At 45.7% G+C, this 23,646-nt stretch overlaps 1 protein-coding gene across 5 annotated transcripts in view; it reads left to right on the forward strand.

Moving 5' to 3' along the window:
- Positions 1–22,376, forward strand: part of CTDSP1 (CTD small phosphatase 1) — a 56,921-nt gene extending 34,545 nt beyond the window's left edge. For 2 of the 5 annotated variants that reach the window (XM_032945967.2, XM_032945965.2), the window contains exons 2-7: positions 6,579–6,760; positions 8,245–8,283; positions 10,674–10,775; positions 12,564–12,620; positions 15,462–15,554; positions 16,719–17,796. In XM_032945967.2, the coding sequence (XP_032801858.2) occupies positions 6,579–6,760; positions 8,245–8,283; positions 10,674–10,775; positions 12,564–12,620; positions 15,462–15,554; positions 16,719–17,039 (794 nt within the window). In that variant the 3' untranslated portion in view covers positions 17,040–17,796. The other 3 variants (XM_032945966.2, XM_032945969.2, XM_032945968.2) reach the window with 3 other exon arrangements.
- Positions 22,377–23,646: the final 1,270 nt, after the last annotated feature.

Genomic DNA, 23,646 nt, shown 5'->3' on the forward strand with positions numbered 1-23,646 from the left:
GAGGTTCATCGGTGCCACGTGCGGCAAGGAGAGTTTTTATTCGACGATACAATTCAGCACCGGGAAGAAGCTATCGGCACGCGGGCGCAAAACGTCGGACGTTGTTGTGCCGAACAAAAGACGTCGCACAACCCGAAAGTTGTTTTTTTTTACTGCGCTCGTGTCGGGGGTGGGGGGGCGAAGTATGGACGACAAAGCACGGAGGGTGCACTCTGAGTGGAGGGGGGTGAGGTTGCTTCCTCTGCGAGTGGCAGCTATAAAGTGTGGAGGACTCCCTCGTGTTGTGCCAGGTGATGGGGAGTGGACAAGGAGGGATGGGTAAAATGTCGCTTATCAGCCAGCGTCCTCCCCTCGCACATTCCCCACGCTTCTCTCTCTTCTCTCTGCCGCCACCACCCGACCACCCTCGCTCCACGTGTTCCGACGCTGCTCCTTCAACTACCCCCATCCACCCCCATCCCCCCTCCTTCCTTCTCCCCCCTCCCCTCGCTTGCCTCTCCCTCTCTCCGCACCTCTCATACTATGCTGCTTCAGCCCTTCTCCCACTTTTACCCTTCCTTACTTCCAATACCCTTCCTTCCCCCGCTCCTACTCTCCTCCTTACCTCCCTCCCATTTTGCTCCTCGAGCCGCTCGCCCCATCCACTCTGCTCCCTCTCACGTCGTCCGCCCTCCTCCTCCTACTACTCTCCTCCCCTATGGCCATCCTCTTCCTCGCTCTGCTTCTCTCCACCCTTCACCCCCTCCTTGCCGAGACTGGTACAGTCCGGCGTGCTTACATCATTGGTGCTCAAGGTGGCGTTTCACACACTCGCGTGTACTCTGTGTACGTGTGTACTTTGTGTACTCTGTGTGCGTGTGTGCTTTGTGTACTCTGTGTACTGTGTGTGCGTGCGCGCGTCAGCGTTTTGGGGACATTATTATGGAGCGCAGCATAAAATCAGCGGAAACCTCTTTGCACAGTGGCGCTTATCAGGAGGAAGTGAAATAGTGCAGCTGCACATTGCAGGGGTGGGGAGGGGTCACATGGGATGTTGAGAATTGAGTTTCCTGTGACCGCGAGAGGAGAGAGGATGGAGAGAGGAGCCCACTCGGTTGATTTTGAGAGCTGCTCAGTCGCTCCTCCGCTTGCCTTCTCGAGCGGTTACGCATTTTCCGTTTGTTGCAGAGGTTTGATGTTCGAGTACCGAACTAGAAGATTGGTTTTAGAGCTTATCAGTCACTCTTCCGCTCGCCCTCTGGAACGCTGGCTCGTGGTTGAGCCCAGCGGCCGCCCTGATTAATCTTGTGAGTTTATGAACCGTAAATACGAACCGTCTGGTTAACAGTGGACGTTAACGATCCCGTGCTGTTAGAAATATAATCGGCCATTGTGTGCTGTCGTGATGGTCCCAAGTCTCCAAATGTGATAATTACACGAAAATTTGATAAATTAACATAGCAACATTGAATCATACTAATGAACTATGCTCATCTATGAAACCTAGTGCCTTCCTGATTGCCAACTATGTTAAATTCTTATTATCATGAATACTTATTTTTATTCAACATAGCTGAAATCTTTTTCTTAAAGTGAGATGCAGCCTGAAAAGCAAACGAGCAGATATTTTCTTGTGTCCTGAGCTGTTTGTTATAACTTAAAAGTTTCTTTAAGTCCAAGAAAACTCTTTAAAATAAGTTCGAATCCAGGCAGCTGCCTGTGATAAAATCAAGTTCCCAAATGTCGTGAGTTGATGGTCTCAGCCTGGTCATCAATGACTGCATAACAACACCCCATCACATTAAATTTGCTTGAGCAATTCATTGGCTAAATAGCAGCTCTGAGAATGAAAATATCTGTTTAAACCTCACTCGCACTTGCAGAGTCGGTGGAAAAAATGCTTCCCTTGACTGTATGGGCCACAGGTCACTTAAAGGGATGTCAGAGGTAGCTCTGTGATATCCACTTCCGTAGGCCATTCGCTAACAAATGGTCGTACTGCTGATAGCACCATTGGGATAAAATTGGGGGTGGGGGGGTAAGAAAAGAAAAAGTGTTGCACTCTGTCATAGTCGTCTAATAATGATCTCACTGTGTGAAGGATGTATCGGAACTTGTGAAAGCGGGAGCACAGTGGCATCATAGGGATGCAATAATGATGTGCTTGACCTTAACATTAAAGACTTATTTGTCATTAACAAAGCCTCAACCGGTGTCCCAGCGTCCTAAGACAAGCGACCTTGATGGATGCCACGGCTGCCTTCCACTTCACACACCGTAAATTTCAGAAATGAAAAGCAGCCAAAATTGAGAAAACTGTCGCAATGGCGAGGAGTAGCCAGCAAGTTTGGGGGCAGAGTACACCAGTCACACCAAGTACCGGTAAACATATCCCTGGCTAGAGTTGTCACCTGTCTGGTTTTCCCAGAACATCCCTGTTCAATGTAGTTCTCCTGGGAAATGTAGCAAGTCATTTCCAAAATTAATGCTGCTAGGCTGGCATGGAGTAGGGATTATCTGCTTCAGTAAGGCACTACCACTTGAGTACCAGGTATGCCCTAGCCATAATCCTGCATTATTGTACCCTAAATTCATAATATCCTATGGACAGGTTTATAAAATATAGATGCATGGACTGCGTGGCTTTCATTAACAAAGCGAAAACTAAATTGCATACCAAATTAATTGCCGGAATTAATTCTCAGACTGTTTTAGCTGAAATTAAGCAATGAATGCACTACTCAAGACAATGCATTTAAATGTCATTGTCTCTTATGATGGGTCCCGGTTATTTGTATATCACAAGTGACAACCCTAACCAACTACTGTAGTCGACCAGCAACTGTTACTGTACCACTCTCCCGATGACTAGATCCCAACTCCTGTCCAATCCGTGGTTTGTCGGGGCCCCTTTTCACTTTTTGTTCACTTATCCGTGTTGGAGTTCATTGCACAAGTCGGGGCAGAGAGTGCTAACATAAAAACAGCTCAATTTCACCAGAGAACCCTGCTCGTGCGCTTAACTGGGAACATCGCAGTTTATCTCGCTCGTGAATCACGGGCCATTTTTCAGGAATAACATTTTGCTTTGGTCAAATTGCGTTAAGGACTTTGTTGGAAAGGCCTGCAAGCTCACTGGTGTTTATGGTTTGCAGAAAGTTGGCGGATGGGGCATGTGCCATTGCTAGCACATTTTGATAATCACGAGGTAGTGGGTGTGCTGAGCCAGTCCCGCTGCTGAGTAGCTGGGAGTTGTTTTGCAGGCGGAGCAGGGTGGTGCTGATGTTTGGAGATTGTAAACAGGGTGTGCGCGTGTGACGACACTGGGACTTGTGTAAAAGGGGGCTAAGTACGGGGCAAAGAGCAGGTCATTGTGTGCCAAGCAAAGTGTCCTATGGCTGTTTACAGACAACAACAAGCCACGCTTCTGCCAAAACATTTTGGTCACAATCCTGTCTGCCTGCCTGTGTTCAGGACAATCCTTTCTTCTTGTGAAACACGAACAAATTACGCATCACTGTTTAAAAACTCTTGTGTGCTTAGCGGTAATGTGTAGAGTTGTGAAAACGCTGCAAAAAGAGCCAAAATAATTTGCTGCTCAAGTGAGCATTCAGGCATTGGTGCTCATTTTCTGTTTACAGCCCTGCACAGCCAGTGGTGAAATTCCACGTTCGTATGGTGGGGGTGAATCATCTCTCCATTTGACAACCAATGTTTACGTGCCTTCAAAGTGGTACTTATTTTATTGGCCTCTGAAGGATGGTCGGATGTCAATCCCCAATCAGGATGTGAATTCGCAATCTTCCGTCACTCCCGATTGCGAGCCACAAAGAGTAAACATTTTTGCGCACTCAACATCCTTTGTGGCATTAAAAAAGTTATTTTAACATTTATATAGATCTATTATTTTTCATCCTACGTGACTTTGCCGAAAGAACCAAAGAGTATTTATAGTGCAGTTGCACAGCGGTTATTAGCACACTGCGCTAAAAACCTAGCCATCTGAGTTTTATTCCTGGCCACAGCTAACATCAGTGGCGAGTGATACTTGAAAATCCAGTCCGGGTTTCAGCCCCCCGTTTCCCCCTGCTTTACTAACGTACACGAAACTAACATGAAGTATGGTCAAACAACTCTCATGATCAAAATGGCATAGGGAGGCCCTCATCCAACAGTGGATAGACAAAGAGCTTTAAAAAAAATACATTCGTAAATAATTATTGCAGCTCACCATGAACTTAAAACCAGCCGCATCGTAAAGCTGTTACATTATTTACACGGTACAAGGGTTATTGTACAAAGTTAGTGCTAGCGACGCTCATAAACACATACACATTTTTGAAATGCAAGGTCGGAGGGAAAATGTGTGGCACAGTTTGACCTTTCACAGGTTTGGCCTCTGCCACTCCGTCACCCGAGCACCAGCTCCATTGCTTTTGTCTGCTCCTAATTCAAAGCACCCATCGACAATGCGCGTGCCACTTTTCTTTCCCTCCCGCGTTTCTCCCTTCATGGCCTTTACCCGCCCGCCACTCGCTAACATTTCGCACGTGTCCCATTGTCTAATTCCGCCCTCCGCGGCCTGACACAAATCCATTCCCTCCACCTTGTTACCACAATTTACCTGCGTCTCACGGTACAGCAACGAACAATGTGGCATTGGGATTTCTCGTCCAAATTTATACCAAGATGCATTCCAGCAACAGTGGGAATTTATTTTTCATACAGAGAAGGAGGCAGTTGACCAATCAAAGGGAAAAATAAGATCTTGAACCTGGACTTGAGTGGGGGTGGGGAGTCAATAGCACAGATGGCTGAGAGGAACGGAGTTCCTTGGCCGTCAATTTTCATTGTTCGTTTGCTCGCTCATCAGTGTGAGCGCAGGGGATCTGCTGAAGGCCATTGTTATTAATTTGTTCGAATCTTAAACCATCTGCGCTCCTGCTGTAGTCTAATGGTTAGCACAATGGACTTGCAATTCCCGTTGTAGCAGTTGAAAATATGAAGCACGTTTCTTAAATCCGCCTGCCTCTGTCCACCCAGCAGTGTAAGTTGGTCCATCGGGTACACAACGGGTCACGTGTGGTGGGGTAAAGTATGGGTACTCGCATCTCTTTCAAGACATCTGGCTAGGTTGGAAAAGTAGGCCAAATACTCGCTTTTAATGATCTCTCTGGAGCCCCTCCCCCCATCTCGTAGCTCTTCTGCCAGCAGTGGTGTGAGAAAGCGATTGCAGGGCTGCACCCTTTACCTTTTTATCACAACCAGAAGCGTGTGCGCGAGCCTCTTCTAATGCTCTCGTTATTGTCATGTTCGATACTGCCCCTGTGGCTGGATTCGGTGAAGACGAGCAGAACATGTGGAAACTAACTTCATTGGAGATCATCAGACCTTTCGTGTCATACACAGCCAAGATTGGGAGTTGCTAGAACAGCAAGTTGCAATAACGGAGACACGTTTTACGCGTTTTTAGTTTGATCTGTTTTCTCAATCGTGATCAATAACATTGATTAGTGACCGTTTGTCAATACACTGTTGGGTTGTGCAATAATTATTTACGAGTTTATTTTTTTGTGGCCATGCCTTGTCGGTCGTGAGAAGTTGGTTAATCATGCTTCACCACAATGGCCAAAACCGGTTCAGATATCAGTTGAAATGTATTTATGGTCCATTCCTATCCAGCTATGGTCATTTGTTGCGACCGCTGTACAGTAGTTGCATCCCGGCTGCTGTAATTTTTACAAGTGATATTTTGACATTCGGTTGGCGGCTCGAACAAACAGTGGTAGATTTACTAAAGTAAGTGTCATCGCTGAGGGATGTGCGCCACATGCTTTCAAAACTGGATCAATCATGAGCACTATTCCACAGTTTCTGTGTTGTTGGTTTTTGGATACGAACTATGAAAATAAAATTATGAAGTTTGTATGACGTATGTTTATTCTCTGTTGTGCTGTTAAATCGGCACCTCTACACTCGCGCATCGCCTCAGCCCTCGGCCTCATGAAGTTGTCTCTGAAATAATGACCCCTGGACAAATAAGTGTGCTTATTATTATTGTTATTCTAACAAAAAATGTATTTGCACCATGCAACATTCAAATTTTCACATGTAATTTTATATTATCTTTAAATGTATCTTTGTGCGTTTGTAATCCACGATTGTTGTCTAATCGTTGGTTAATAACGCATACGCATGGTTAGTTGATACGTGTTGGAATTGACACATTTGTTTGTTATGTGCACATTTCAAATTCAAACTCTTCCGACTTCCTACAAAACGATTCTCATTCGTGTCTGCAAATGAATGTGGAATATCCGCAAATGTTTCATAACTGTCAGTGTAGATGAACAACACGCAACATTCATTTGAGCTCAGAGACGGCTTAGCCTTGAAAAAAGAAACCGCAGTAAAAATAATTCTGACAGTAATGAAGACGATGACAATGCTGTTGATTGTGACATCGATGATGGCAATAATAATGTTGATTAAAATCATGATGAAGATGACGGCGATGATGATGACAATCATGAAGATTATGATGACAACAATGACAACGATGGTGATAACGCGAGGGTGCTCCGGTGCGTGTCGTCCAGCCGTGTCCCAGGTGAAGCCCAAGAAAGCGCGTGGTCGCTGCCTGCTCAACTCGCTGCTCTGCTGCTTGGGCAAGCGGCACGGCCATGGTGAGCCGCGCCAAGCATCCGTGCCCACATCGCCGGTGCCAAACAACAACAACAACGGCTGCGGCCCTCCTGAGGAGAATGGCGTCGTCACGAAGGTGAGGTGTTCTGTGGAAGGCTACGGGCGGTCCCGGAGAAACTCCTCCCCTTCTGAGTTTACATTTATTTATTTTTCTTAAATATGTCGGCGTCATGCCACAAGACGAAGTATCCATTGAGATCTCTCGCAGATCTCGATTAACGTGTTAGAGAACAGCCGACGGAAGTGGATATCGCAGAGCTATGTCTGAGATCCCTTTAAGTGACCTATGGTATACACGGTAGAGGCCAGAATTTTTCTACCCACACCTCCAGAGTAATGTTCATCATTATATCACCGTCAAACTGACATTTAACTTTCAGAGCTGATATTTATCCAAATTAAGTACGGAACCAAATTTATCATGATGCTTGTTTTGTGCAGCCATTGGTGAATGGGCTGAGACCATCAACTCACTGCAAGTGAGAACCTGGTGTGTTTAATTACAGGTCGCTGTGTGGTGGTTCTAGAATTTTAGTATTGATTTTTGTTCAACATTTCTATTTGTTTCCTCTCTCTTTTGACGAATGGCTTTTGTTTGTATGTATCACACTAGTCTTGAGTGAAGAGGCCAGAAGTTGTTGGTAAATGATTTTTTCAATGTAGCTCTATTAAATGCCTCTTGCTTAACCAGATAATTGCACACTGAGATCAATGTGTTTTTTAGAGTCGGCGGTAGCCATAAGCAACCGTGTTATTTTGCCTTTATTCACTCGTATTTTCCTAAGTTTATTTTTTGGGTAGTTATCAAAATGTAGAAATGGCGCAAATTAAGTGTGACAATAGCCACAGGGCCAACTCGTACAGATTGTTTGGTAGGATCCATAGCGTGCACTTAACAGCCAATGGTATACTCTGGCGGTTGTTAGCAGAAATTGCTGACAGCTTTTGGGCACTGAATGATCATTCAGTGGACGCCGGGCTCAGTGGCGATCAGGTTTGCCCACAAATCAATCCGGTTGTCCACAAATCAATCCAGTTGCCCTAACCCTCGGTGCGTTTGGATTAGCAATCTCTGATCTGGGTGGCAGTTAATTGTCAGGAGCCGTGTAAGGTTGGGGAGACCCCACAGAGAAGGAACTCTCTCTTGGGCAGATAATCCATGATCGCCATATAATGAAAAAGCTCCTTCTCGCAGTCGTCCATTTGCTTGATGCTTCGTTGTGTAGGAGAGCAGGAACAACGAGCGGTATACTGTCATAGTGACTTCATCCTGCCAGCTGCAGTTGTATTTTTGGAGTAAATTACATCTTCTTGGTTTACAAAAAAAAATGTTGATTGTTCCTCGTTCATCCTGGAAACAGGATTAGCCCAGCATAGCGATTAGTTTAGCATCTTCCTCTTTGTGATTAGTGGTAATAAGTAATTATATTTCCACTATTGGAGATTTCCTCATCTTAAAAACATCTAGAAACATGCCTCGTTTTATCCTCCTCAGAGCCCTTCATCTTGTCTCTGGTTATCCCTCTGTGTGTTTGTTTTTTTTATTCCTTCCTGCAAAAGGTCTACCCAGAGCAGCTCCAAGTCCTGCAGCTCGTCTGTGTACGTATCTGGGCTGTTCCATCTCTCGGAAGTCAAAGGGGGGGGGGGGTTATAGCGTGGGTTGGGGGGGTGGGGCTCGATATTCACGGAGGGCTGCTTGTTGGGGTGCGGCTGTTGGCATGGTGACATGGAATGTGCTATTTTCGATTGCTGCGGAGGGGAGGGAGTGATGTGGAGGGAGTGATGTGGAGGGGATGAGGGAGTGATGTGGAGGGAGCGAGGGAGTGATGTTGAGGGAGGGAGAGAGGGAGGAGGCGGTTGGGGGGTGGAGGAAGGTTGATCGGAGGGGAACCGGGCGGCTGTGGGGAGTAGGAGCGCTGACTTGAGGGGCTTCTGTGTGTGGTGGCTTCAAGCGTGACTCGGCTGTCAGGGTGGTGGGGGGAGGCGCCCGTTGTGGGGGGAAAGCGAGTGAGGCCGCGTTGGAGGAGGAGGCGCTTGGCCGTCGTGGGTGGCTGCTGTGGATGAGGATCGTGCATAATGCTCGCGTGCACTGTTTTTGTTGGCCCTGGCACTGCTGGGTCTTCCAGCGCTGCTTATGTTTACAAACAAAATAATTCGGATAAAAAAATGTTTCTATTGGTTTTTGTTCACATTCAATTTGGTCCAGGTGAAGTGAAATCTTTTATGAATGGGCGTTTTATAAAACATTTGATTTCCACACCAATTTAAATAAAAACAAACGATTGTAAAGTAATGTTAAAATGAAAATTGTGAAGATTGTATATGAATTGAAATCATTTTCTGGAATGAGTTGGGGTAGTTTTCTTTAAGTGTGTCAATTTTGCACCATTCTTGTCATTTACCACGACCGTAGAAACTAAAAATAAAAACACCAAAATGGTGCAAAATGTCACGCGTGCACTGTGTCCGATACATTTTGTCCACAAAATCTGGGTGGGCAGCTTTGTCCTGCATGCGATTTAACGCTTTGTTCGAACGGCTACGTTTTGTGAGGTCGCATGTGGAGGTGCGGTGGGCTTTAGCATGACCCTCGTGAAGTGCCCGTAGGTTTTTTGTGGATTTTTGTTGTGAAATCAGTCAAAATTGTTTGAATGCTCCACGTGTGCATTCACGAGAGCATGAATGTGCAATTGCACTCGTGTATATGTGTGTTGTATCATGTTCAGTGCAGTGGGTGGCTGCTGCTATATGTGTGTATGTGTTGACTTAGCCCTAAAGGAGTACCTGGTGAAATGTGTAAACATCACAAATGGGGCTACAAATGCGGTCGTCCGTGGCTCTGGCCACACCACCCCCTCGTGTGCCGTGTTGGCCCTAACAGCGTTCGCTAACAGCACTTGCGCCCCACCAGCCTCTTGAAGGATATATACGGGGAGATCTGTCTTTGTATAAGTGTGTGTTGTAAGTGTATGCGTGTGTGTGCATGTGCATCGTTATATTTGTGTCACCACCGTTACTAGCCATGGTTAATCCACTGCTGGAAGAAGGCCTCCCCTGAGCTGGTGCCACTTCTCACGATCCTGCGATGTAATAAACTGTCTACCACCTACACACAAACTGAGTTAATCGCTGCTTCTCCTTGATGGATATCCTATTGGATGCATTCCATTCATTGTATTTGTGTGTGTGTGTCTATTAATGTGGCGAGCTGTAGTGTAGCAGATAGCACTCTGTGCTACAAACTCGGAAACCTATGTTCGATTACCATTCATGGTCAACACCAGTGACGACTATCTGAACCGGCCCTGGCCCTTCCCTAGGTCAACTTAGCCTCAAATGAGTACCTGATGTGATGTGTAAACAATACCACTAAGGATATAAATACGACCAGGCTTATTCATATTCTTAGCTCTTTCGGTAAAGTCACGTTGAAGGGAAACAATAAAATAATAAAATATAAAACAGGCTTGTTTGCTGGCCACCCACCCCCTCATGTGCCGTGCTGGCCTTAATAGGTGCTCGTGAACAGCAGTGGCCCAAAGTATCTGTTAATGCTATACGGGGGATCTTTGTCTTTGTATTCATGTGTATTCATGTACATGTGAATGCGTGTGTATGCATGCATGTACACATGCACACATGCATGCGTGCCAATGTACACAAGTGTATCTAGGATCTGTACTGTACGACATCTGTACTATCCCAGGGCGCCCATGAAACAGAACAGCTTATTGGGCCCTTCCTGCAGAAATAAATAAAATCTATATATATATCTACATGCGTCTGTACACATGCATGTACACGCGTATGCGCGAGTGTGTACATGGACTAGCATTTATGTAAATAGGAATGTATGTGTTTGCACGTCCGTCTGTACGCATGTGTTATGTGGTTGCATCTGCATGCGCTCAATTACACTGATGCTGGAGGGTCTCATTGATTTTCTCATTGCCCTGTCGTTCCCTTCCTCTCCCGCGCCCCCGCTGCAGCCCCCAAACAAGTCACTGCTGCCAGAGGTCAACCATTCGGACAGAGGCAAGAAGTGCATCGTCATTGACCTGGACGAGACGCTGGTGCACAGCTCCTTCAAGGTATGGCCCCCATCGCGGACCGGCACGTAGATATTGTCCGCTGGCTCCTGGCAAGCTGGTGGAAAGTTTTGGTTCCCTCTGTGAAATGTCTTTACGGTCATCGGCTACTGAACATTTCCTTAAAATCGATTTATTGAAAAATCCACTTGTAAATAGCTCACTAAGATAATTGGGAGAAATTATATTTTAAAAATACATTTTATTTTGGAGCCTCGATGTGTCTCTCGTTAATCTCTGTACAGTTACTACATCTTTTAGCACTCTCCAGTGTCATAAATGGAGCCATCACTTTTATAATATTCAATTACCTGTTAAGATAACAAGAGGGTCATTAGAAATCCGTGGGGTGTCTATAAATGGATCGGTGTATCATTTAAGTATGGACATGCACTCAAATAATTAGAGTGAACAGGAAGTCGGCTATAGATCTGCACAATGACCCCACACTAACCCATTTATTGTCACGCTCCTAAAGTGATGATTACTGACAGCTGTGATCCCCTGACAAGTATCGCTAACAAGGTCGCCTTGGAAACCCCGAAAAAATATTCCTGAGAGCGGAGCTTGCACGTGTGGTTTGTTGCTCACACTCAACTTTAAAGCAGGGGGACGTAAATAGACCTGGCCACAAACCCGCTGCAACATAAATGGTGACCGGTTAGCCTGTTGATGTAACCTGGTAACCACTGTCCCAGGCTCTGGTGAGATCAGGAGGTGGCCCTTTGCAGGGGGTTGTGATGGGCTTGGGATAACAGGCGCACGTCGGATGGATGGGCACTGACCAGCGTTGTGTGTGTGTACCAAGCGTCGTGTGTGTGTCTACCAGTGTCGCGTGTGTGTTTATGTACGAGCATCGCGCGTGTGTGTACCAACTTTGGTTTGCGTTTCCCAAGGATGAGCGGTATGTGCAGTGCCGTAACAAGGGCACGGCGGGCACAGTATGAGGCGTGCCGGGCACTCTTCCTGAGGGTGGCGCTTCGTCGAAACGTGCAGCCGAAATTGTGGGAAATGAAGCAAGCATTTGGCGCACAGTTTGGTGGGGGCCGGTGCTGGCCGGGGGGATGGCACCTTGCCCCAATTTAATGATTAATGTTTACTCTTACGCTTAAGACGGTACATGCATGCATCTTTTTTGGTGTGTGCGAATCCTTTGTTTATTATACAAATGGTATTCAAATAATATGCTTTTTTATATTTAGGTAAATGGAGTGACCAAAACTCTAACTGAATCGGAACAAACGAGAAACGACATTAATGAGGCGGTGAGGAGGCAGAAAAAAAACTTCTCCTGGTTCTTGCCTTGATCTAGTGATATTAAATGAATATCTTACCCAGTGTGTGTACACATCAGCACTAGAAAGGAAAAGGCAGCCAGGCGTAGTGCTGGCCAAAACATCCCCTCATCATACCCCAAAAGTCTGTATGGCTACATGGGGGATTTTTATGGGTTTTGCTTGTGTATGTGGGGAGTGATGGTTTATGTATTGTGTTACAGTCGCACCCACCTGCGTTTGATTCGTGGCTTTGTACCATGCATCATTAATTCGGTGCATTCATTGCACATGGGATGTTCTTCACTGATGCGACCCCAGTAACTGTTGCTGACGCATCACACTTTGTGAGCGCTGTGCCTGTATAAATAATGAGCCCTCACATGATTGACAGGGCCTGTGCACAGCTTTATTTGCCCATGCCCACTCCCTTGTTAAAATGAAAGCATAAATAAAATGTTAAACTTATTTATTTCATCTGTTGTTTTTTGTTTGTTGTGTGCTTGATTTATCACAGCCTGTCAACAATGCGGACTTCATCGTGCCCGTGGAAATTGATGGAACGGTTCATCAGGTGAATATTAGATAGCAGCCTCTATTCGCAACATTACATTGCATCATATTCTTTGAAAGGGCCGTTCTTCACGCGCGCGGGCATACCTTTCTCACTTAGATATTTTGGCACCAGGTCAGGACAGAAAAATCTATACTTTTCAACAATACAAGCAGATATAATGAACTACACAGCTGGCAAAGCAGATCACAGTTAACTGTTTATTATTCAGGTTTCAGATTAACCGTGCTTGCGAAAATGTATCTTTATGCATGCGTTGGTTTAATTATTAGCAATTCCTCACTCGTCCAGTGTCAGAGGCTTAGTTCCCACGTGACCACTAACTTGTCGACGGGGAAACCAATGAACTTAACGAGTAATAAAAAAAAGACGATACATTCCACGTCTTCTCGCCCCCAGTCAATTACACATGGCTTTATATCCTAATTTACATGTGTTTTGCATTCTGTGTGGTTTTTTGTCTTATTTTATCCGGATTACTTTTCACTCCCAATCCCCCTTTTGCCCTGGGGGCAATCGAGAATTCGCTGTACACAAAAAGGGTTTAACTTCGCACTGGATTCCCGGTCGCCGATAGACTTGGCGTAAGCTCCCACAAAGTAAGGCCACACGCATAGTAAGAGGTATGGTGGATGTGGTGTACCGTGTACATAAATATTTATTTATATTTCGGGTGCGGAGACTCGGCTAAACTTGAAAAACGTCATCAATGTTCATGATCAACGCCGACACAAAGCACCCGCACTCGCTGCACTGGCGTTTCACTGCCACTTACGTGAGCGTGGCGCCACCTAGAGGCGAATGCGGTTTTCCCGAGTCTTCACGCGACCCGGAGACAAATCTAGCAACTTTGTGGGACAAGACCGTGATGCGATACGCATTAAACGAGGATCCTGTTTACGACGTGCAATAATACTCGGTCAGTTGTCCGCCTTTAGAAGGGCAGTCTTGCGTGCCATTTTGAGGTTAGTTTGGTGACTTTCTGTGGAGCATCGTGGGTCAAAGCATGTGTAAGCAGAACTCCGTTCAGTGTTTCTCCATGCCCATTCGCCGATTGGTTTTCCAGAGTAGTATTAAGCAGCATTTGTTTTCAGCAAGCAAACTCTGGATCTCATGAGCAGAGTCCAGTTGTTTAGTGTTTTAGACGTGTAAAGAAAAAAAGAGTTAACGTTCAATTGTTTAATGATTTGCAGTGTATGCTGGTAGGGGTATGTGGGCACTTAGTGTGTCTGTGAAGGGGTTCTCTATATAGTGACGATTATCTGAACCGGTCCTGGGCCTCCCCTAGGTCAACTCAGCCTCAAATGAGTACCTGGTGCGATGTGTAAACATCGCCACTGGGGAGACAAAGGCGGTCGGGCGTGCTGCTGGCCACCCACCCCCTCGTGTACCGTTCGGGCCTTCATAGGTGCTCGCTAACAGCACCTGCCCCTACAGTCTGTTAAGGCTATACGGGGCATCTTTGTCTATATAGTTCTCGACAGCCAAATGTTGGGAAGCACCACAAACCTGTTTGTGCCTTGCTGTAGTCGAGCCTGAGAGCATCACCTGCGTTGCGTTGACGAGAGCCCAGCAGCACCGCGTCCTCCTGCCTGTAGTGCAAGAGGGAGCCCCTTGGATGCAGCCTGGTTCAAGTAATCCAGGATAGGCTGGCGTCTCAGACCCCGCGGCCTGTCCTTGCTTACTTGGACCAGGAGGTAGTCCACTTGAGCCGCCTGCCGACCGTCACAAGTGCCGCTCAGCGCACTACTACCCCGGGGTAAACGAGGGCTGAGTGTGATCTCCAGCAAAAGGGATCCTCGGTCCAGAGTTTTAATTAATTGTTTTTTATCTTTTTGTATCATTTGTTATAAGACGTGCGTATCGGTTCAAAACGTGAATTGTATTTGACGTCAAATATTTTTTGTGGCATTTACTTGCATTGCTTACAGGTTAAATGTGGTGATGAAAATGATTTAACAATACAGTTGCTGTGAGCAAGCTGAATTTTACTTGAGGTCGTAGTTGTATTTGCCTTACAATTCCCTTGGAAGGCACTCTTAATGATGGAACAGCCAATGGGGGATTGGGGGGGGGGGCTGGGGTTTGTCCCCCATATAAAGAAAACTCATTTGACTCAAAACATCGGCGTGTAATGATGCGCCCACCAACAGTTCAATTTGTACAGAGCAGATTCAAGATATTGTTATTTATGAAGTTTTTACCATATTTCTAACTACTTCACATTTTTTTGGTTTGATTTACTTTGGTTGTTGCATCATTAGCATGAATATAAAATAATATAATTTACATATATTGTAAATAGTCTGAATCGATGCGTCCTTACATGCCCAATTATAACTCAATTATTGAGAACAGAATACAATAATAGAATAGAACCCTACTATTTAGACATCTTAGCGCACACCCCAATTCTACCCAAGGAATAAAACCCTGCTCTTGCCTATTCAGATACGATGCAATTGGACAGCTCCGAGTTTAATCACAGGCGCCACGGTGGTGAGATGTCAGCTACCTCACCTGGTATACATGATCCCGACCCTGACGTCTGTATATTTTGGAGTGCGAATGTTCCCCCATGGTTCCGTGGATTCTTATTGGGATCCTCCGGTTCTTCCTTCCACATTTAGAAACGTGGGTTTAGAGTATTTGGATTTCCACATGAGAATCCACTTCGTTGAGCTGTCATTTGTGGCCAGGTTGCTTTTGAAAAGAGCTCCATAGCTCAGTGGGCCTTAACTGGTGAAAACAAAAAATTGTTAAAAAATAACAAGTTATCAGTTTGGCATGATCTTCACGCCCATACTGCGTTGTCTCTGTGCTACTTAACGGTGATTTCAGGTGTACGTGCTGAAGAGGCCGCACGTCGATGAGTTCCTCAAGAGGATGGGCGAGCTCTTTGAGTGCATTCTCTTCACGGCGAGTCTGGCGAAGGTGAGGATCGCAGCCCATGGGGGTCACACGATGGTGGTCACCGTGGAACGGTGGTCGTTTTATCAACTCAGATTTTGTGGCTTTTTTTAGTTTTTCCCCCCAATATTTTATCCCAGTAGGGCTCTCTGCCCCTTGTAATGAGACGAAGTACTCATTCAGAAGCCTCACAGAGCAGTGAACACATTTGTGTTATATAATAGCCCATGAAAGTGGATCTCACAGAACTACTTTTGAGAGCCCTTTACATCATCTCTGGTCCACATAGTAGGTGTTGGTATTTTCACATCTGCCCTGCCACTGAGGAATGTTTGTCACATGGCAGTCAAGCAGTCATGTTTAATTCTCAGAGATAGAATGAAGCCAAATTAAGTACAGAACCAAATGTAATGTAGCCAAGAATTAAACGCAGGTGGCCAGGTCGATAGAGCGGTGCACTAACCATTACGCCTCCCATCCCCATGTACACACACTGTCTGTTGGGACAAGTGCTGTTAGCGAGCACCTACGATTGCCGGCACGGCACATGAGGGGGTGGGTGGCCAACACCACGCCCGGCCGCCTTTTTCTCCCCAGTGACGACATTTACGCACTGCACCATATACTAATTTGAGGCTGAGTCGACCTAGAAAAGGCCCAGGACCAGTTCACATAATCGTCACTGGTGTTGGCCATGAGCAGGAATCGAACTCGCGTTGCCAGGTTTGTAGTGTATTTGGAGTTTGCGTGGTCTCTCTGTGGTCATGTGGATTTTTCTCCGGGTCCTCCGGTTTTTTACCTTCACATTTAGAAACATGCATTTCGAGTATTTGGCTGATATTAATTTACATCTAATAAGCCACTTCGTTGAGCTATCATTTGTGGTCTGGTCACTTATGAAAAAGAGCTGTCTAGCTAAGTGGGCCTTACCTGGTAAATATATTTATACAGTTTAATAGTAAAAAAAATATATAGTGCAGCATGTTAACCGCTACACTACCGCTCCCCATAATAACAACAACCCACATTCTCCACTAGGTGGCGGTGACGTCACTACGGCGCTTGTGCCAGGCCAAGTGCACTTGAAGGCCTGGTGAGGTGTCAACGCCCACTGGCAGGAGGTCATGTGACAAACCCAAGTGTTATGGGTTGACTGACATCCACACACATGTGCACACACGGGCGCAGTACGCCGATCCTGTGGCCGACCTGCTGGACAAGTGGGGCGTGTTCCGCACTCGTCTCTTCCGCGAGTCGTGCGTTTTCCACCGTGGGAACTACGTGAAGGACCTGAGCCGCCTGGGGCGTGACCTCAGTCACACGGCCATCCTGGACAACTCCCCGGCCTCCTACATCTTCCACCCCGACAACGCGGCAAGAGCTCGTACCCAGCCACTCGCTGTCGCTGACAGGGACGCATGCACACTGTGGAAGTTGGGGGTGTCCTACCAGGCGGGTTCCCAGTGGTTATTGGTTCAATTACAGATAGGAACCGCGAGTCATGGATAACATTTTTGGGAGGCCTTTATCCAGCATTAACAAGTGCCTGTGCATTTCAGATGATAATAAATTATATCATTATAATTCAAACTAGCAGCATGCCGCACAGTATTCGCTCATTCTCGAAGAAAGAGTACAATTCAGAGGTGTGAGGAACGACAAGCATGCAGTGAGCCGGTGCCAACAATTGCCCAAGCTCTGCGGTCCTCTATTTATTAAGGTGTTATCAGCAACTAAATGAGTGTTTACATGTGGGAGGAAACCGGAGCACCTGGAGAAAACCCACACCTACGATCGGTAAACACTCTTATCCCACACAGATGGAACAATTTGAGCCCCCCCACATATTTGGTGTTCTGCATTCTCCTGGCGAGCCAGAGTTTGGCACCTCGTCACCCACTGGAAGGGAGTTTCACAACATTTGGGCAATCCACCAACCCTCGCTGCCTCCATAGTGCTGGATTCCAGGCGTGCGCCACCACCGCCCAGCTATATTGTATGTGTATAGTGTACATATACACACTAATACAGTGTTAATGTTTTAAAAATAAATGTTATACAGTATTGTATATTTGTCTCTTATCAGGAGAAACAAAATGAGCAACAATGCAGTATCTCGCCTCTTCCAATACAGACAAATTTAAAAGTGCAAGTTCGCTGCAAAGTTGAATTTAGCAACTCTGGCAGCGTCGGAGAGAAGCTTGCTCATCCCACTGATTCTGCCAACTCGTTAAAAAGTCGCTTTCTCTCTCCCCCACTCCATGCCCTGCAGGTCCCAGTCATGTCCTGGTTCGATGACATGACGGACACAGAGCTACTGGATCTCATTCCGTTTTTTGAGGAACTGAGCGAAGCTGACAATGTTTACACGGCCATCTACCAGCAGCGCAACAGGTAGCGTCCACGTCGGCATGACATTTCAAAGGAGCGAACGAAACGAGTGACACGTGGGGACGGTGTCCCCGGGCCGGCGGCTGCCATCTCGCGTATGGCGCAGGAGCAGCAAGCGCCGTCCGCACAGGTGCCTGGACCTCGGCTGACCGCACGCGCACGTGGGCCTCGAGCCCTAAGTGACAACGGCGTGCAGGCTGTTCAGATCAACCTGAATCACCCCCCCCCCCCGCCACCACCCCACTCCACTCCAGCTACGTTGATCCCCTATACTGCCACGGATTAATTCCAAAATTGTAGAACCTTTTATTTTATCATCAATTGGTCATCTTCATTTCATTGCCATGATATTTTGGATTATTGTCATCTTCACCATCATCATTGTCATCATCTTTCTTTGAGCCTAATGCTTTTCCTGCATAATACAGCAAAGCCAATGCAGATTTTTTTTTGTAACATTTCAATATATAGTAATAAAAGGGAAGATAGATTTTTACGAAATTATAAATATATCTTACATATAAAATAGCACACTATGCCTTAAACATGCTCACGTGGGCAGTATGGGGACTTGAAGGACCATGTTTGACCTGATATTCAGGGAGGCTCAGAACGCCGCTTGTTAGTCCGTGCTGGACCACTGCGATGAATCACGACCCATGTGATCATTCAATTATTCTCAAGCGTGACCTTTAAAATGGCCACTCGGGGGATGGGTTTGAACGAGGCGTGAGTTATAGTGTAACTGCATGCGCGGCATCCACTCGTCCATCCTGCGTCCACTTCAACCAACGTGATGAGCAACCACATTCGGCTGCCTTGAGGTTTGCCTTATTCCTCCGCACTTGTGCGATGCGTTAAAATAATCACTTTTTACTCCGGCGTTGGTGCCCTCGGTTGAGTTTGTCTGGTTGTACTTGGCGTGGTCTGGCATGGCGTTCAATGTTTTGCTCCACGAAAACACATCGGGGAAAATTTGCTTTTTTTCACCGAGAGCCACCAGTGAAATTGGGCGTGACGGTTTTTGGCTTTTGCTCGACGCACATGGAAAGAACTGTGGTCGTTAATTTCGAGAAAACGATTCGTTCCTGTGCAAATTGGGTACAACGAATACTTGTCGTTCGTATGTTTTTTTTATTAGTTATAGTGACCGATCCAATGTTATATAGATATACTTATATTTTATGCTATATGTTATGTACTCAGAATAATTGTGTGTCGTATCTTTCTTGCTGTTCTACACATTTCCTTCAAATATATTTTATGGGATTCTTGGCACTAAAGTGTGTTCAAACGGTCGTGTTAACCTGAGACGTCCACTGTGCGCTTAGCCCGATGCTTATAACGTTAGGTTTTGTGAATCGCCTCATGATGGACAAGTGCCTTGCGTTATTTTCTTGTTCGTGGATTTTTTTATCATTTCTCTGCACCAACAAAACCCATATCCATACACCCAGTTGTACACACGACCGTACATGCGCTTTAGAGAATGTGTGCTTATACGTTTGTGTATGTGTTGAAAGGGGGAGTGCTCATTAATTGTCACTCTCTACCACTTATGCTGGCAGACCAGGTGTTGCTGTAGTTGGATGAACACTGAATCACAGGTCCTTATTGGCTGTATCGGATTTTGTTTTATAGAGTGCTTGGGACAGGTGTATATTTACTGAACATTGGTAGCACCAAAGCGATATTTTGTAATGCGTGGGCGGTACGGTTTTACATTTGCGTGATGTTTTGTAAACGAAAAGAAGGGCTCTCATTTTCTAATCGCTGTTCTTAAAATAATTTTCTTTCTGTAGGATGCACTACCATGTTTCGGGAATTGACGTGTTTTAATTTGTTTTCTTGCTCACACTCGTCACTGTCAGGGTACGGAGCTCTAGGCTGTTGGCCTGGGCCTTTTCGACGACTTTTAAATAGCTGCATCACTCCACCCAACTGCAGGCGTCTCTCCCTGCCAGTTGTGCTGTGGCCTGTGTTTCCGTCTCATTGACCACCATCGCATTTTCTGCCGGGCTGATGAATTAAAATGTAAATCGAAAGCTGCCATGCGTGTACAAGATCACAGCTGAGTACAGTCAACTCGGAACACTGAATCTGATGCAGTGTTTAATATTTGTGATATAGATAAACGGATATGAGTGTGTGTTATGGATGATTCCTGGATCCATATGGGTCGTTTTAGATTCCAGGTTTAGCACTGATGCGTAAACTGAGTTCTTGGAGCACTCTTTTCATAAGTTACCTTTGACCACAATTTGCTAAGCTCATCCAGTGGTCCCTTACACTATACAACATTCACACTTTACTTATAGGAATAATAAACCGTGAGTCAGCTTTACAATTGTATTGTACTTCAACACCCAGAGTGCACACTTGATTTGTCGTACAGTAAGCTCCTTTTCTGCACACGTTAATCACAATCGTACAACTACTTTATGCAAGATTTGGATAAAATATATAGTAGTCACTCCTCGCTCAACGTCGGCCCGCTTAACGTCGTTTCGCTGAAAAGTCGCCGATGAATCGCTGCCCACGTATGTGTTTAAAGTCGCGTGGTGTCACTCTTAACGTTGCTGCCAGGGGGACGTACGTCACGAGGCCCCATCCCCGACCGGCCCAGTGCATTTCGACACGGTTGTGCTGTACGGCAAGTCCTTACTTTATTTACGTGCGCGGCTGAGCGATTTGATGCTGTACGCGGCAGCATACCCTCATCTCGGTTCGTTGTGAACCCTTTGGGGAGGTAATTTATCACCGCATCCCTCGCCAACGTTCATGCCAAAAGGCCGAGGAGTCGTGATCCCTACTGCCTCAAGCACCATGACGTGTAAAAGAAAGGTGATCACATTGCAAACCAAATTTGAATTTTTACACTGCTTTTGCAGCAGGAGGTATGGAGTGCCTGTCATTAGTGTGGATTGCTCAAAATCAGATCCACATTTCTCTCAGTTTACTGGTGATCCAGGCATAGACACGCAGTTTGTTTGAAGACTTAAAGGCCAAGGGTGGTGAATCGGGGTGTCGTTGCAGCTTTCAAAGCTCCCACGCACCTTCAACAAGGCATGGAAATTTTTTTAGTGAGGATGATGCAAGCAGGGAGTGCAGTACTCAAGTGTGCACGAAAACCACTGATACTTTGCAAAGCTACAAGCAACTACATATGAAAGAAGAATAAAGTTGTGCAACAGTCATTGGATGCGTTCCTGTAGCTCCCAACACCTCCAATTAGCGTGGTTGGTTACATACGGTGTGAAAGAAGTTCAACATACATACTAAATCTATAGAAAGCTCCACAACCATCACTGGTGAGTTAACCCAACCTTTTCTCTAATCATAGCTACATGTAATCACCATTATTATTCGATTGTCTTTGAAATATGTACTCTAAACAAGTTTATATTCTTAAGAGTGATCTGAAATGTCCCAGGAACATAACCTCCCTGATTTACGTTGGTTTTTTTTACAGGAAAATCGGTTTCGCTCAACAATATTTCACTTAAAGTTGCATTTTTTCAGGAATACAAACCCAACGTTAAGCGAGGAGTGACTAATTCCTGCAGCGGAGACGTGAGCGTATGCACCTGGCTTGAATTTGCTTCATGTGCATTGTGAGATTGCGTAGCGCAGCGCGTGCTTGTAACCCATATGTCTTGGGCCAGGGTGATCACTGGGACATTTTTAGGAGGGGAGGGGGTAAGTTTGAAGCCCCCACTAATTGATGTTGGAGTCTCCATGATAAATTCATGAGAATATAAATTTTACACGTGCCACCTTGTTGAATGGAATGAGACCACCGTACGTTACGGAGGGAGGAGCGTTAAGCTTCCCCGCGTTCTCCAAAGCTGGTGACACGCGCTCACGGAGCTGTTCCTGCGTGGTAGCGCATTGTCGGAGGGGGTGGGGGGTGAACGATGCCCCCTTGAATGTACTGTAATGGTGAAGCCAGCCATGGTGACGATGACTGAGACCAAGTGCTATTTACACGGTATAAATATATATTTTGTATAAATGTTCTATTTTTTTCATTTCTTGCTCTATGCAATTTTGACTCATTTCTGCCGATCTTTTTTGTTCTTTAAGTTTCAGTCAAGACGTGTTGTGCAAAGAGTTTCAATATTTACACTCTGTACGGCCACAACTTGTATGCTGCTCTTCTATGTAGCCTAGAGCCTTACCTTGCACCTCACTTTTAAGTAACTGTCGTGGCTCCAGAAGACGCCGTTGGCTGCACCACCGCTTGTGTAACATCCAAGCGCTTGACGCAAGCTTGAACACCTTCGCTCCGAGAAATATAGTTTAATTTTTTTAAACATTGACGGAGTGATGTCGTTAGCGGTTTCACCAGCGACTCATGGAGTCAAGTGCTGTTCTTTCATTATTTTTGTCACCTTTGTTCGAAAATGTTGTACGTTGAAAAAAATCAAATAAAACCACATGCATGTCACGATATATCTACTCACAAAATGTGTGATTTTTATTCACTGCGGTGTGCGGGAAAGATATCTGCATCGAGAAGCCGCGGGGGTAAATATCTGGCTCGCCTTCATCGCAAAGGAGTGCCTAGGCGGTATGTGGGTACTGTAGGATTCCTTGCATTGTCACAATGAATATGCCCAGGGCTCACAGACAAGGTCACGGTACTTTTAACGAAAGTTAGAGCCAAGACATGTTGGAACATTACCATGGAGTTTTGCTGGTGACAAGGGCAGATCAATAAATACAAGCAAACACTAGGCCGGTGTGGGTAAATGATGCCAACAATGTTGGTGGATGCCAAAAGGCCGTTACAAGATGAGACATGCTTTCCAATGTCTGCCATCGTGAATGTTGGTGGACAAGCTGTGAATAAAATAAAAGGCTTTGTGCCAAAAATGCCAAGTGATGCCAGCTTGCTTCGCCATCTCCGATATTTAATTGAGTTTTCCTTGTGTTTGTAAATAATGTTGAATAAATTCGTATGTCTGGCGCTTAGTGTAAACATGCGTAACATTTAATTCATTGTTTGAAAATAATAATTCATTTCAGGTCAACGTGAGCTGCTTACAGTATGTTTTGCAGTGGGTGAGTGACCTGTTTGTGTAAACCAAATGACATGTAAAGCATTTGGTTTACAGTTTACGTGTGGGTATGGTTTACATTTTCCTTTGACACTCGTTCTGACTTCATTTAAATTCATAGTTGGGTTTGAGATGTTCACGTGTGCAACATTTTCATTACAGGCAGTCCCACTTCTAAATAAATGGGCAGAGGGCAGTATATTCATATTTCGTGGCATGCACATTTAGTACAGCTTTTTCCCCCTAAAAAGACAATCGTTTAAAATAAAAGCCAAATGTAGAGAACCAGTTTGGGATTACGCATGGCACTCGCCCGCAATTGCATCGAATTGGATGTAAAATGTCGCCCGCTACAAACTCGCGGAAGGTTAAAGGTTAAGTGGGTTGGCATCCTGACACATTTGCATGCAGGCCATAATGTAATAAATACACTTGCACTCATTGGAATTCCATGGCTGCCTGTCACCGATGTCTGGAATGCCACCCACTCCCTGATTTAATGGAGCCTTCGCGGGCGGGGTTGCGTCAGGGCACGAGATGCAGAAGATCTTGTCCGTCTGTCCGCCCGCCCGCTGATCAGCACTAGCAGTGTGTGCACAGGCCGCGTGCGTTTCAAAGGCTGCGACTCGTGCACGTATCTCATATGCCATGGGAATGCAATG

This window comes from Petromyzon marinus, chromosome 4, assembly GCF_048934315.1.
Source record: "Petromyzon marinus isolate PM22_M1 ecotype Great Lakes invasive population chromosome 4, UKy_Petmar_22M1.pri1.0, whole genome shotgun sequence".
NCBI classification, from domain to species: domain Eukaryota; kingdom Metazoa; phylum Chordata; class Hyperoartia; order Petromyzontiformes; family Petromyzontidae; genus Petromyzon; species Petromyzon marinus.